This window comes from Peromyscus californicus, unplaced genomic scaffold (assembly GCF_007827085.1).
Source record: "Peromyscus californicus insignis strain IS unplaced genomic scaffold, ASM782708v3 Scaffold_21__1_contigs__length_65335640, whole genome shotgun sequence".
Taxonomy (NCBI): domain Eukaryota; kingdom Metazoa; phylum Chordata; class Mammalia; order Rodentia; family Cricetidae; genus Peromyscus; species Peromyscus californicus.
In genome coordinates, this window is record NW_026294514.1 from 63,522,302 (window position 1) to 63,537,486 (window position 15,185).

At 41.2% G+C, this 15,185-nt stretch overlaps 1 protein-coding gene across 3 annotated transcripts in view; it reads right to left on the reverse strand.

The window, feature by feature from the left end:
* Window positions 1-15,185, reverse strand: part of Cab39 (calcium binding protein 39) — an 80,517-nt gene that overhangs the window by 15,639 nt on the left and 49,693 nt on the right. For all 3 annotated transcript variants that reach the window (XM_052750548.1, XM_052750550.1, XM_052750549.1), the window contains 3 exons: window positions 8,149-8,313; window positions 6,198-6,316; window positions 9-177 (listed from right to left, as the gene is read on the reverse strand). In XM_052750548.1, the coding sequence (XP_052606508.1) occupies window positions 9-177; window positions 6,198-6,316; window positions 8,149-8,313 (453 nt within the window). The remainder of the gene's footprint in view (window positions 1-8; window positions 178-6,197; window positions 6,317-8,148; window positions 8,314-15,185) is intronic.

The window sequence follows — 15,185 nt, forward strand, 5'->3', positions numbered from 1 at the left end:
AGCGTTACCTTGAACGTGGCAAATGCATCGGAAGCTATGTCAAATGTTGACATTTCCACATATCTGAAGAAATCATAAAACTGTTCCGACCACAAAATGATTTTTGCAAGTGGTTCATGTCTGATGCATTCTCTTAACATTATTCCACAATTAAGGGCTATTTCTGGAGATTCATACCTGTAAAAACAAAACAAAGCAAATAAAAGCCATATATGATTGCTCTTTCAAAACAGCCAAAGTGAGCATTTCAAACTTTCTCAACAGAGGTTTCAGACACTCCTAACTAAGTGACCACAGCAGGTTACAAAAGGTATTTCTCTCAAGAGTACACAGCAGGGTCACTTAATCTGGACCCTACAGCTGTGTGCAGAGATGGACAGCTGCCTTCAATGAAGAAAAATCAGCTACGGCAGAAACCACAAGAGCAGAAGTTCCGTGTCTGAAAACATCTAGAAGGAAGTGCCCGGACCATTCGATCCATGCGCTTAGCTTTTACCTACTGTGCTCACAACAACCAGAAGAACCAAAAAAATTGAATAGAAGAGTAATACAGAATACTTTTCAAATTCAGGAATTCGGTATAAACATAGTGTAAACATAGGTCCATCAAATATACAGCATTAATACTTCATTGTTTCAACACTCAAAACAGTACTTTCAGACCCTTAGAAACATGTAAATCCTATATTTAACCACAAGCCTCATTCCGAGGATTTTACAGAGCATCTCCACCACAGAGAACCTGGAGACCCTGAAAGTACACAGGGGACCCAAGACCCTGGAGGCTCCTCAACAACTCTCAAACACAGTCTCTCCCTCTCTTCTCAGCTCCGTCGTCTCGGCATGTCTTCCTCCCTTCTCAAGCTCTCATCTTCCATGCTACACTCACTGGCTCTAGCTCTTTCCCACTGACAAGCTCCCATAGGTTTTTTTGTTTGTTTGGTTTTTGGTAGTCAGCATTTCCCAATACTCTAGTGAAATCATTACTTGGCCAGCAGAGACTTCCTCTTGGCTAAAGCAGGACTGACCGAGCTCCACCTGTGTAATGTCCTGATGGTACTCATCTTTGCTTGCCTTTCTCTTTTTGGTTTTGGTTGATCAAACCCAAAGACGCGTGAATGCTGGGTAAGCTATCACCGGGCTAACCCACCCCCACCCCGGCACTATCCCATCTCTGAAAAAACAGGATAGAAAAAACTCCTCCCAGTTCTCCCTTTATCTCCCCGATGGTTCCCGTTTCTTTCTGCTGAGGTCGTCACCGGCTAGGGAGCGCCCACAATGTCATGGCCCCACCACCCTAACGAGTTTCCTTTCCCAATGTCTCCGACAGCCTCAAGTCAAGGGCTACACAAGCTAAGCGTATCTAACATGACATCTCATCCCTGCGTTCCAGACCAGGACCAACCCCTGCTCCCCCAGGTCTCATGTTGGCAGCACTGCTTTGTCACCAACACCTAGTCTAACAGACCGTCCATGGTGGTGGGATGATGCCTGTTATGCTGGCGACTAAGCCATGATCATTTGAAATGTGGCTAGGGCAAAAGAGGGATGGAATTGCCGTCATTTAAAATTCAGCCATTACATATGGTTAATAACTACTCCATTAGACAGTGAAGTTCAAAAACTTCCCTTCTTCCTATCCCAGCTCCAAATCTCCAACTTTCAAGAACTTCCCATTTTTGGAATCATCTGGACTCTTTCATACTTCTTTAAAGTCTTAGTTTTATTTCCTTCTGTCTATTCCCACTGCTGCCTTCACTCATGAACATTCTAACCAGCAGCACATCTGCTCAAGTGCTGCCTTAAACCACCTACCCAACAAACAAGTTTACCACCGGCATTTCTAGTTTAGCAGTTCAAAACTACAGCCAAACAGACTGCTGGGCTCACTGTCCAGTCTTCCCCCTCACTGGATCCATTGCTCTGGGACAGGCCATCTCCTAGCCTGGCATAAAATGCTGCTGATCACATGGTATTCATTCCTGCCCTGGACCTTTACACCAGAGATATGCCACCAGGATGCTTTTTTCTTTCTATGTAAACTCCAATTGTAAGATCCTTTCCTTTTACTGACCCTTGCAAACCCACGGACCCTGAGATCCTGCAGTCTTAACTTGTTGCCTAGCAGCCCTATCTTTGTCCTTTCACTGTACATATGCTCATGGATCCTCAACCAGAGCAGGCCTGCCCTTCCTCTGCCTCACTTAGGGCACGGTACTCAGCATGCTGACTGGCTCTTATTTGATTAAAATTTCTGTTCACAAAATAATAGCTGATGACACCATTAATCTTGCTTATCTCTAATAAACAGGAGACTAGCAGGACAAGTAATGCGGTCTGGTACAAGTTTGGCAGGTTTTGATAGGAGTCTGTCAAGCTTGTCTCAATGATTAAACCATAAGCCAGTGAGTACAAGGCAAACAGTTACTCTGTATAACCTGTTAACACTAGAGATCACAGTAGATTGAATAGCCAATAAAATTCTACTGTTTCCAAATCCAGGCCAATGCTGGTACTTCCCGTATGCACACTAGAACTAGTAGCACAACCAGCCAATGACAGGTATCTTAAAAGGTGGCTTACAGTGGCTTCTTAAAGAATGCTACCTCCCAGGACAGACAGGAATCATATAAAATGAGTAAGGGAGCAGAAAGCAAAGAAGCCATCACAGGACAATTGGACTCTACCAAAAGAATAAAGGGGCCAACCAAATGAGCATACAGTGGCCTAAGATGAGACAATTTAAATTTAAAAAAGTAATGTTCACTGACAGTCGGACTTGACAAGATAAGAATCATCTAAGAGGCCGGGCGGTGGTGGCGCACGCCTTTAATCCCAGCACTCGGGAGGCAGAGGCAGGCGGATCTCTGTGAGTTCGAGGCCAGCCTGGTCTCCAAAGCGAGTACCAGGAAAGGCGCAAAGCTACACAGAGAAACCCTGTCTCGAAAAACCAAAAAAAAAAAAAAAAAAAGAATCATCTAAGAGGCAAGCCTCTCAGCACACCTGCGAGGAATGATCTAGACCAGGTTAGTCTGTGGACATGCTTGTGAAGGAGGATCTTGGTTGTGTGAAGTGGGAAGACTGCCTCAGCTATAGTCAACACCATTCCAGGAGCTAGGTCTGCAGTCTTGGACTAAATAAAAAGGTGAAAGTGAACGAAGCACCAGCACTGGTCACTTCCTGACTGTGGTGCAATGTGACCAGCGGCTTCCAGCTCCTTCCACCATGGCTTCCCACTACATCCTCCAACTGTGATCACAAAGTCAAACCCTTCCTTCCTTAAGTTGCTTTCGTCAGGATTATTTTAGTACAGCAATAGCAAAGTGCCTGATACAACATCCAGCATCTATTCTGAGTTAATAACAAGGCTTAAACAACAATATTTTCAATGTGTATCCAAGGTGGGAGCCAGAGCACCAACGAATTCAAAGAATGGCACTGGCCTTCCCCAGACAGACTGTTTTGGGAGCTAGCCACGTCATCACTGTCGAGAGGTTCTACTTTATGGGGGAAAAAAACCCCAAAAAACCCAAAAACATTTAATTAGAAGAAGCAATACCAGAATCTACAGTGAACTCTCATTTATTTATTTACTTATTGATTGTTTGATTGATTGGAGGCAGGGACTTGCTATGTAGCCCTGGCTGGCATCAAACTCATGGTGCTCTACCTGCCTCTGCCTCTGCCTCTCAAGTGCTACGATTAAAGGCCTGTGACACCACATCTGGCATAGTAAACTGGTGTTTTAAATCAGGATAATATCCTTGATAGATATAAAAATCATCTAAAATCGGGGCTGGAGAGATGGCTCAGAGGTTAAGAGCACTGGCTGTTCTTCCAGAGGTCCTGAGTTCAATTCCCAGCAACCACATGGTGGCTCACAACCATCTGTAATGAGATCTGGCTCCCTCTTCTGGCCTGAAGGGATATATGCAAGCAGAACACTGTATATATAATAAATAAATTAATTTAAAAAAATCATCTAAAATCATATGAAAGTCCAAGGTGTAAGTTTGATAGCAAACTTCAAAATGAACAGACAAGACCTGTATCCAACCAATGATTACTCTCAACTTCACTTTCAGTGAGACAATGGGTGCCTATAACATGTGACAGGCAGTACATGACATCACCCATGATACTTTGAATCTAAACAACGTGAATCTAAACCTTACCCATCAGTTCCAAGAGATAAGAGATGGTGAAATATGCTAAATAAAATCATAGGAATGTAAATTTAAAATATAAGACAAAAATAATTTTTCAGAGACAGTCTCATTATGGACCGCAGGCTGGCCTATTAAACTTTCTATGCAGCACAACAAAATGACTGTGACCCTGGGGGAGCCTCCTGCTTTTGCTTCCTAAGTGATGGGATAGACATGTGCCATCACATTCTAGTAAAATAAGTAGCTTTCTACAGAACAAATGACCCAGTTGCTTAATAAATGGCATTTTTTTTTTTTAAAGGTTTTTTTGAGATAGGGTTTCTCTGTGTAGCTTTGCGCCTTTCCTGGATCTCGCTCTGTAGACCAGGCCGGCCTCGAACTGGCATACATTTTTTTAAATGAGGGGATTAACTATTATAGATTAACTAAGAGTTTTATCTATAAAATTCAGTTTGTAAACCTTGTTAAAAAAGAGAACCAATTTAAACAAACTCATTTTGTTAAAATCAAGGAAATACAGAAGCTGGGCCCTGGGTTGTAGCAGGTAGGTAGAAGGTACTGTGGTTGTTCCAGCCTGCATGGTACACACACTGTATGCACATGATGGCCATGGATGAACAAGGCCGTCACTGTGTGTAAGGAAGAAAGAGTGAGGACCACAGCAAGCAGGGATGTGTAAGGTTGATGGCTCTGGTGAGGTGCTCTGGGTGGGAAGGTCTGCTGTCCTTTCTTTATGGTTGTATGCTCAGTTCCCTAATAAAGTGCAGTGGAAGGAATGTGGGTGTGGGTCCCAAGCCAAGCTCCACTCTCAGGCTTTTCCTTCTTGCTGAGGATTCTGCTCTGACCAGCTCAGGTGAGAGCTTTAAACTTTAAACTATCCTTCAAAAATCTTATTTTAGCCTAGAGTTAACAGCTCACGCTTTTAATCTTAACATTTAGAAAGCAGAGGTAGGTGAATTTTTTAAGTTCAAGGCCAGCAAAAGTTACACAATGAGACACTAGTTGTGTGTGTGTGTTTTAAATTTTATATACTGTCTAAAAAATATTTACATCAAAGTTGTGATGAAGTAATAGGAAGTGTTAACTAATTTATAGATTTTTAATAAACCTCTGGCTTTTATGGCAAAGGAAATTCTGGCTTCAATAACACATTTTTAAGAACACCCAAATTTCAGGCTACTCACACAGCACATTTCCACAGGGACACTGGACTCATACAACAAAAGTTCTGTACAGCAACACATGAAGAGGCAACATGGATGGGTAGAAATAGAAAGGAGGAAGCAGGACGCTGGCATGTGACATGCCACTGACTCATGCTTTGTCTAAGCAAGTCTGAACTTGGGAGAAGTGTTAAACCACGGAGATACCAATCCTCATGAGGTAAGCTGTAAAGCTAGAGGGAGGGGAGCAAGCTGATTCACGCCAGCAGTCATGCCAGGAACATGCTTGCCCACTAGTTTAGCAGAACACTGACAGTGCTGGGATGGTCCTGAGAGCTGGCAAGGTGGGCTCAGTGCTGAGAAAGAAGAACTTTTCACTTTTTTCTGAAATGGACAACTACCCAAATCATAAATGCCTGCATGCTTAGTTCGGGATAACTCCTGGAAGATGCACAGTGATGACCCCATAGTGCATGCTCTGTTGAGTGAGGGTGAGGAGCAAGCATACCCCACTAGGATTCTTTTGCTGCTGCCAGGTGCAGAGGAGACGTCTTTGGACTCACAACTTGGCTGGGATTTCAATGGACTTCAACCGTTTCAACATTACAGACAGAAATAAGGCTCTATGTCTTTCCCAAGGGTTCACAATTCACCCAATTTTAAGCCTACATCTACAGGGCATGTTTGTGTTAGCTTACAGGTCAAAATTTTAAAAGGGTAGCATGTTCAAGAGCTACAGAAAAGTGAGCTAAAACTATACAGAAAAATCTTCCCATATTCAACAGCCTGGTTATCTATCCCCACCCAAACAATTTTTCCTTTTCATTTTCAACTAAGAATATAAACTTTATCACATTGTACATACCCTTTCAATAACATGAACAAAATATTCTGTTGGGTGCAGATGTATTCAACAGTAGGAGTTCTTGTACCAATTTGTCTTCTGAGAATATTGTTGAAAATTTGAGCCACGTCTTTTTTGCCCTATTAGGAATACAATCATTAAAATATTTACCTGTCTAAATATTAAAATGTCCATCCACCCTTCAAAATAAAGTCAAAGAGCCATTGTGTATTAGTTATGACTGAGTATCTGACTTTACAACATTTGTAGACATTAAAATTCTTATTTTATCTAGTTATAATCCCAAATTTTTGGTTTTAATAGTGTACAATTTTTAAACACAATTTTATCGACAATGTGAAATCTCATTACAACCCATAGGTAATTTCAACCACCACTAAGGCTCAAAAGCACACTGACTCACTATGGAGAGCAGATGTTGATAGTACACTTACAACCTTACACAAGTGGATACTTCTGTTATGAATAATACAAAGTGTACATTTTCTTCTACAGAAATGGAAAGGGAAGAGACTGTACTCTCAATGTAATGACTTCAGAGAATTCTGTAAAAAACTGAGCTTTAATAGCAAGTAGATAATCTCTTCTATTAAGTTCAGTCACTTAGGAAACACTTTATATATATATAAAACTATATTAATAAGGGAAGCACTAAGTATCACAATGCAGTAGTTCAGAGATGAGAACTTTCCAACACCACTGCACAAAACAGACAAACCACCTACTGAACCTTAGCAATCAGAAAGCTGCCTAAGAAATCAATCATGGACAACTGGTCTTCAAGAGATGTTTCAGAACAGCCACTGTCACAAGGCTGAGAAAGCCCAGAGAGCACTGAAGCCCACGGACTTGGGGCCTGTGTTGGCTCCGGTGCAGTAATGGTAATTTCTCCAAATCAGTCCCACGGCACACACTTAAAAAAAACAAAAAACAAAAAAACCCTGGTGTCTCTAAAGTCTCAAATGGGGAACAAAATGGGTAGAGACAAAGGAGAAGGATCAGATATCCCAAGTGCACCCCTCAAGTTAGCAGAGAAAATAAACTGTTAGAATTCGATGAACTATCAAAAATACATAAAATCAGACATATAAATAAATGGAAATATCAGTTCTATCTTCACTATAGTAAGACAAAAATGTTTTTCTTTATTTTAAGGATTACTGAAGTATCCACACTTCCCTTCTTCAAACTGTATCATATCATCCCCCTCCCCAACAAAACCTGCAAAGACATCTAATCACTTGGGCTGGTAGACACTGAGACTTAAAGCACACTCATGATAGGCAAAGAGGCTGCTTTGTGACCATGTAGAGTTCTTTGTATGTATGTTTTTCAGGCTGGAATCAAGGAATCTTCATGAACTCACTATACACCTAACACGTCATGATCCGATTGCGTAAGTTGAGGCAACAAACTGGGGGTGGGGTGGGGTGGGGGGTAAAGCAGACCCCTAGAGAAAAAGCAAGCTGCGCTGTCTGCAGCTAGACCAAGAGTGAATGGCTTGTGGTTGTTCTGCTCCAGCCAAGGGCTAATGAGTACAAACCCAATATTACCAAAGACAATTTTACAGAAGTCAGAAATGCAGAATTGTCAATACAATCTGCTATTTCAACACTACACTAAATAAAAAATTTAAAAACAGTGCCAAGCAAGCACAAAACACAAAATACATGATCTCTGCTCTAATAGACATTTTTTAGGCTCTTCTAACATTCTACAACTTTCTTTAGACTGCTCATTCCTTGGCCCAGAAAGCAGCTGTTTATGAAATACAACCTAAATGAAAGGGTATCACAAACACCCAAGAAACTTCACATACACTGTGGTGAAATGTGTGTACAAAGGTCAGGAGCCCCCGGGTCAACAGGGATCTTAAAATGTCCCAAAAGATAGAATGTATGGAAGGGGACCACAAAACATGTTTTTGAAAACTGAGAAGCGGATTTCTTACCTCAAAGTCAATGAGCTGTAAATCAGCTACCAGAGTGCTAAGGAGTCCACTATTGTACAGCTCCTGAGCCAGCTGAGCTACCGCTTCTGTCTGAGGTTCTTTTTCATTTGTGCCATACAGAATTTCTTTCATGGCAACCAAATTTTTTGAAACTTCTTCTGTAGCCTGATTTTGGGAGGAAGGTACAGAGAGAAAAACAATTCATTTAACAAACAGATAGACATTATATCTGTGTTAGCTAAAAATCCATTTTCTATATTATGTACCCTCAGACCTATGTGCAAGCTCCATCTCTGACCTTAGGAGCTGGATACCGTACACGTGTACACGAAAGAGAACAGCATGCATTCCCCATAGGAAGGATAATGTGTACCAAGTATAAAATGGAAAGCCAACTAATGTATAGTAGAAACAGGAATGACAAGGCTGGGTTCCTCCTCACACTCAGAAAACTACTGCGGAAGAGGCATGTGAGCTGATAGGGGATGGGGTGTGTGTGTGACTAACAACCAAATGTCAGGGATCGTGAGCAGTACAAGGCACAGATGAGGAAGAAGAAAAAGTACAGGGTCTGTATTATAATTTGGATCGCAAGCATCCCCCAAAAGACTCATGCGTGGAAAGCTTGGTTGTAGTTGGTAAGCTTTAGGGGAATGATTGGATCAAAAGGGCTCTAATCCCATGAGTAGATCAATCCACCGTTAGATTAATAATTTGATGGCATTTCTGAGAAACTAAGGCCTAGTTGGGGGAAGGTTACTGGGAATGTGCCTTGTCCCTAGACCCCTCTTTTCTGAACTATATATGATTCCTGACTGCCACAAGGTAGGCAGCTTTCCATCGGGGTCATGTTTCTGGCTTGCCTCAAGTCTAAAAGCAATGAACCTCTGAAACTGTAAACCTGGACTGGTTAGTTTTTGTCAACCTTATACAAGCTAGAGTCATCTGGGAAGAAGGAATCTTAATTGAGAACATGTCTCCATTAAATGGGCCCTTGGGGACATTTTCTTGATTAATGATCCATGTGGGAGGGCCCAGCCCACAGAGGGTGGTGCCACCTCTGGGTGTGTACCTTTGTGTGGTGTAACAAAGTAAACTGAGCAAACCGTGAGAGCAAGCCATTAAGCAGCATTACTCCATGGCCTCTGCTTGAGGTTCTGCTGATTTCCCTTCATGATAGACCGTGAGCTGCAAGATGAAATGAAGTCTTTCCTTTCCAAGTCACAGGGCACCAAGCAGAACACTTAAGATAGTTTACCTCAGCAGTTACACAAAAGGAGCCTAGCTTTCATCTCACCCAACAAAGCTTTCAACATCCAGTTGAGAGAAATTAGAAATACAAGCAACCAAAAGAAATGACAGATAATAGACTAAAAAAAAAATCACTGTTAACTATAGCCACACATTCACGAAAAACCAAGGGTATTAAATATAGAAATTGAAGACATAAAGACTGTAATATTTGGGGTTAAAACTACAGTGGATATTAACAGCAGATAAGACACTGAAGAAGAAAACGTTGCTACGATGAGTAGTAATAACTATCCAAAAATGAGTCATGGGAGTGAAGTACCGGGGAACATCACATTTGTGAGCTGTAGGGTAACTTTAAGTAATATATATAACTATAGTCCCCAAAGCAGGGCAAAAGGCAGACAAAATATTTGAAAATGTGATGAATGAAAACAATTCTGAATTTGCCAGGTGCACACCTTTTATCTTAGCACTTGGGAGGCAGAGCCAGGCAGATGTCTGTGAGTTTGAGACCAGCTGTCTCTACACAGCTCCAGGATAGTGAGGACTATATAGAGGGACCCTGTCTTTAAAAACAAAACAAAAACTAAACAAAAATATGAATTTGATTAAAAACTGTCAAAATAAATATTGATAAAAGGTAAATAAATCTCAAGTGTAAGAAACAGGAATAAGGTGGCTGGAGAGATGGCTCACTAGTTAAGAGCACTGGCTACTCTTCCAGAGGACCCAAGTTTGAGTTCTAGCCCCAGTCTGGTAACTCCAGTTATAAGTGATATGATGCCCTCTTCTGGCCTCTTGGGCACCAAGCATGCATGTGGTACACAGACATACATGCAGGCAAAACACCCTTACATATTTAAAAAAGTAAAAAGAAGAAAGATTATATTCAAGATTACGGGCTAAAGAGACGGCTGTGGTTAAGAGCATTTGTTTTGCAATAATGAGGACTGGAATTCAGATCCTACCACCCACATTATGCCTCTAACTCCAACTCAGAGGGCTCCAACACATTCTTCAGGCCTCCACATGTACACATGTGTACATGTGTTGTAGGGTATTTGTACACTGTGTGAAGATGTATTTGCTGTGATTGGTGTAATAAAAATCTGAATGGCCAATAACTAGGCAGAAGGTATAGGTGGGATTTCTAGGGAGAGAAAAGAAGAGATGAATCTAGGCATGCGAGACACCAGGAAACAAGGAAGAAGCAGGATGCAGATTAGTAGAAATGGATTAATTTAAGTTATAAGAGCTAGTTAAAAACCAAGCCTAAGCTAAGGCCAAGCTTTCATAATTAATAATAAGGCTCTGTGTTGTTATTTGTGAGCTGACGGCCCAAAGAAAAATCTGTGTATACACATGTACTGAGACACAGATACAGACCCAGAGGAGAGGTGTGCACAGATATTCAGAACAATGCAATGTTTTAATGTGGTGATAGAGAAAATCTTAAAAGTAGCTGTGTGGGGTTGAAGGGAGTGGGGTGAGGGGAGACCACAGACAAAGAAAAGCAAAGAATGATGACAGACTTCTTGGCAGAAACACGTAAGTTAAAAGATAGTGGAGAATTGCTTGAACTATGGAGAAAAACATACAACCAAGCTATCATCCTAGAATTTTATACTCCAAAGAAAATGTTTCAAAAAACCAAGATAATTTTACATAGTGAGTTCTAGGATAGACAGTGCTACCTAGAGAGCCCATTTCAAAATAAGACAACAAGAAAAATGAGTTTGAGATGTATTCAAATTAAAAGATACAAACAAGGAGAAGAAAATGTGAGTAAGGGTTGGAGAGATGGCTCAGAGGTTAAGAGCACTGGATGCTCTACCAGAGGTCCTGAGTTCAATTCCCAGCACCCACATGTGGCTCACAACCATCTACAATGAGATCTGGTGCCATCTTCTGGCCCGCAGGCAGAACACTCACTGTATACATAATAAATAAATCTTTAAAAAAAAAAAAAAAGGAAAAAAGAAAATGTGGGTAAATATGAAATTTTCCTTCACTATTTAAGAAAATTTGGTTGTTTAAAGCAAAAATAGTATATTTTAAGGTTACTGCATGTAGAACAAAAAATTCGTGACAGCAATAGCTCGAGAGGTGTAACCAACACAGAATCATATTTCCTAAAGACGGATTATTAGAAGTTAGAGATGTTATGAACATATGCCTTAAAGCAAATACTTAAAGAAAAACCCCACACAGATAAAGGTGGTAGCAAATGCTTATGATCCACTACTTGGGAATCCAAGGCAGGAGGATTGAGGGTTCAAGACCAGCCTGAGCTACAGTGAATTCAGGGCCAGCTTATATTATTACATGAAGCTGCTGCCTCATAAAAACAAACAAGCAAGCAAACAAACAAACAAAAACTAAACCCATCAAAATATTGCTATAGATCAACAAAGGCCCCTTAAATGGATTGAATAGTAAAACATAAAGACTGTAAAAATCTACATAAAAAGAAACTAGAAATAAACCTCAAAGGTCAAGTTAATTCAGATTTATAGGACACCAGCCTGTGACACTATTCAGAAAACTTATCCAGTCCCCAAGAATCCCTTTACAACCAACCATGGAAACTTCTTACCAAATGATCACACAACTTCACCGTGCCTATTGACTGCCTCCAGTAATGCTGTATTAGCAGATCTCAGAATCAGACAAACATAGCCTCAATATATTGTCTGATGTCCCAAGCAGCAACCTCTCTTCCACTCAAAGGTCTATTTGCAGTAGTATGCCCGTCTTCCTTTAAATTATCATCTCCAGAAAATCTCTTCTCAACTTTGTGAATTACTCTTCTAAGAAAGGGAGGGTAATGAATGTCCCAACCCTGCCCCCGATGAAATGATGCAGAAGATCTTGCACATGGCACAGCACTGCTTCCTTGACAGATGCTGACACAGCTTAAAGGCATCTTTAAAAATTTGGGCAATCATAAAACGCAGGGAAGAACTTAGCATGGAGTGAACCTCTTTGCCTTACATGGCTGCTACAAGTTAAGGCCAACTGGAGTGCATGAGTAAGGTTTTCACTTTCCCCACCATTCAACTGCATTATCATCAGCCCAACACCCAGCTGCATAGACATCTCTGTGTTCTGAAGGATACTCAGTAAATTGCCTATTACACTACTCTTACAGTTGAATCATCTGTCTAGTTATGCCCCTGTGGCCTGCCTAAATTGCTAGCCAAAACGTCTAGAAAGAAAGAACCACAATTGGGCCTATTACCATATCTTTGAACTACCCACTCTTTTCAGTAATGATTTAATAATTTTGGGGTATGGTTACTCAGCACTATTTGCAAATTGTATTTATAAAGATTTTTGTTAACTATCTTGATAAAGTGGCATTTCTTTCATATTCTGACTGTAAGAAAATAAAATGAAGCTAATTTAATAAAATCTTTGCACTAAACCATTTTGACCAGGTGCAGTGGTCCGTGCCTTTAATCCTGGCAGAGGGAGGCAGATCTTTTTGAGTCCCAGGCCAGCTAGGGTTGTATAGTGTGACTCTGACTTAAAAAATAACTATCAAACCTATTCTGATTACTAAGGCTTTCTCCTCTAAATGCTTACAAATTGCCCTTCATCAATCCTACTATGAAATCTTAAGTATCCATGTTCAGCAGAGCTTACCTTTTCTGGTCCAGTATCTACCTTATTACCTACAGTATTTAGATTTCTGAATAGTTCAACACCTCATATGCAATAAGGAACCCTGCTGTGGGATGTCTTTCTGTATGCTGTGAATATGTGTGGCTCCCACTGGATAATAAAGCTGTTTTGGCCTATGGCAAGAAAGCTTACAGCCAGGCGGGAAATCCAAGCAGAGATACAGAGAGAAGGGTAGAATTGAGAGAGATGCCAGTCACCGCAGAAGGAGCAACAAGATGCCAGCAGACTAGGAATGCCACGGCCACGTGGCAACATATAGATTAATGGGAGTGGGTTATTTAAGATGCAAGAGTTAGCTAACAAGAAGCTGAAGCCATCCACCATATTGTTTGTAATTAATAAGCCTCTGAGTGATTATTTTATAAGTGGCTATGGGACCGCAGAGCCAGGCGGGACTGAGAAACTTCTGACCACAGAACCCCAAATGTAATTTTTCTGGACCAAGAGGAAATTGTTTAACAGCAGGACTGACTCTATTATAATCTGTTTATATGCACTGCCTTTTCAGTTCCATCTCATTAACCTTTATTCCAAGTGATTCTCAATGACAAGAAGAAAAAATCTGCACTTACTAGGGTTTCTGAGTGTATCCCTTGGTAGTTTTATACCCATGATCCTAAATGGCAGGTCTCCTTTAGCCTCCTTTGCTTTCTGGTTAGACTCAAGTTTTAATGCTCTTAGAAACTCTGAGTCCATCCACTTTGAAATCATTGTGATTTTAAAATCTGAATTCAGGTCAAACCCCATACTTTCTTCTGATGGCAACAGGTGCCTAAGAAAGGAGTAACAGCTAAAGGACGACAGTCTCATTGTGAGGTGACAAAATGCTCTAGGACTGACTGCAGTTCTGGTCAATCTATCCATAGATAAACTAAAAAGACATGGAATTATATACCTTAAAAGGGTGAACTGCACAGCATGCAAATTCTATCACAATAAAGCTGTCTTTACACAGGAGAGGAAGGAACAAAATAGGCGCTTCTGAGCCGAAAGCCCCTTCCTTTTCAGAAGACGCACTACCTGCCACATGATGGGTGGGGAGCCAATGACAATGGAATTACATCCGTCCACCTCTCAATGCTAACTTGATTCTGATGCCCTCCTGCCCTCTTGGGAACCCCTATTTTATCTCTTCTTCTTATACAGCCAATTCCCAATTCATCCACGGTTCAGTTTTTACACATGGTCAAGATTCCCCTTAACAGAACCAAGTAAGCTCTTCCTGGACACCACAACTCCTCCCAGCTACACTTCACCCATAAGTAAGTCTCTCAAATATCTGCCCATGTTTGCCACAATCCACATCTCTTTCCTTGTTCACGGCTCCTCCCAATCCCACATGGCTCCTACACCTACACCTGATTGCTTTTGGCTAACCGGACAGTGACTCGCACCCCACTAAGAGCAATCTCCCACCTTCATTGTGCCTGGGCTCCTGCAGCAGATGTACTTGCTTACTACACCCTTCCCTATCCTAATTGTTACCTTTCCCACCTCTCTGGTTGCTTCTTGGTCTCCTTTTCGGGTTGTCCTCCTTAACTAAACCTTTAATTATCAAACATTTCACAAGACCAGGTATGAGGTCTTCCTTCCTTTTGTCATTCTGCAGTCTCTCTCTAAATGATCTCATCCACACCCACTGCTTTAATTAATTCCTAAAGGCAGATGCCTCACAGATTCCTATCTCCAGTTCTCCCAGGCTTTGCCACTTAGCAGTCAATAAAAAATGTCTCTATTTAGAAGTCTTATGGTACAGTACCTACCTCAAACTCAATGTACCTGAAACAACTCACGCTGCTGTCCACTGCCTGGTATTCTTCTCTTGTCCTTAGTTCAGGTAGCAATACAGGTGCTTCTGCACATATCAGAAACTCAAGGTTCATCATCAACCCTTCCTTCCTCTGAACTAATCCAATGGCTAAGTCTCCAACTCTCCCAAATCCAGCCATCTGCTGTTGTTTCCTGTCATACCATCAAAGTCCTGTGACTCCTGCCGAAACTACTCCACAGCCTACTGACTGACTTCCTTGCATTCCTGTTAGACTCTACATGCTTTTCCACACTCTAACAAATGACAAAGATATTCTATTTAAAAT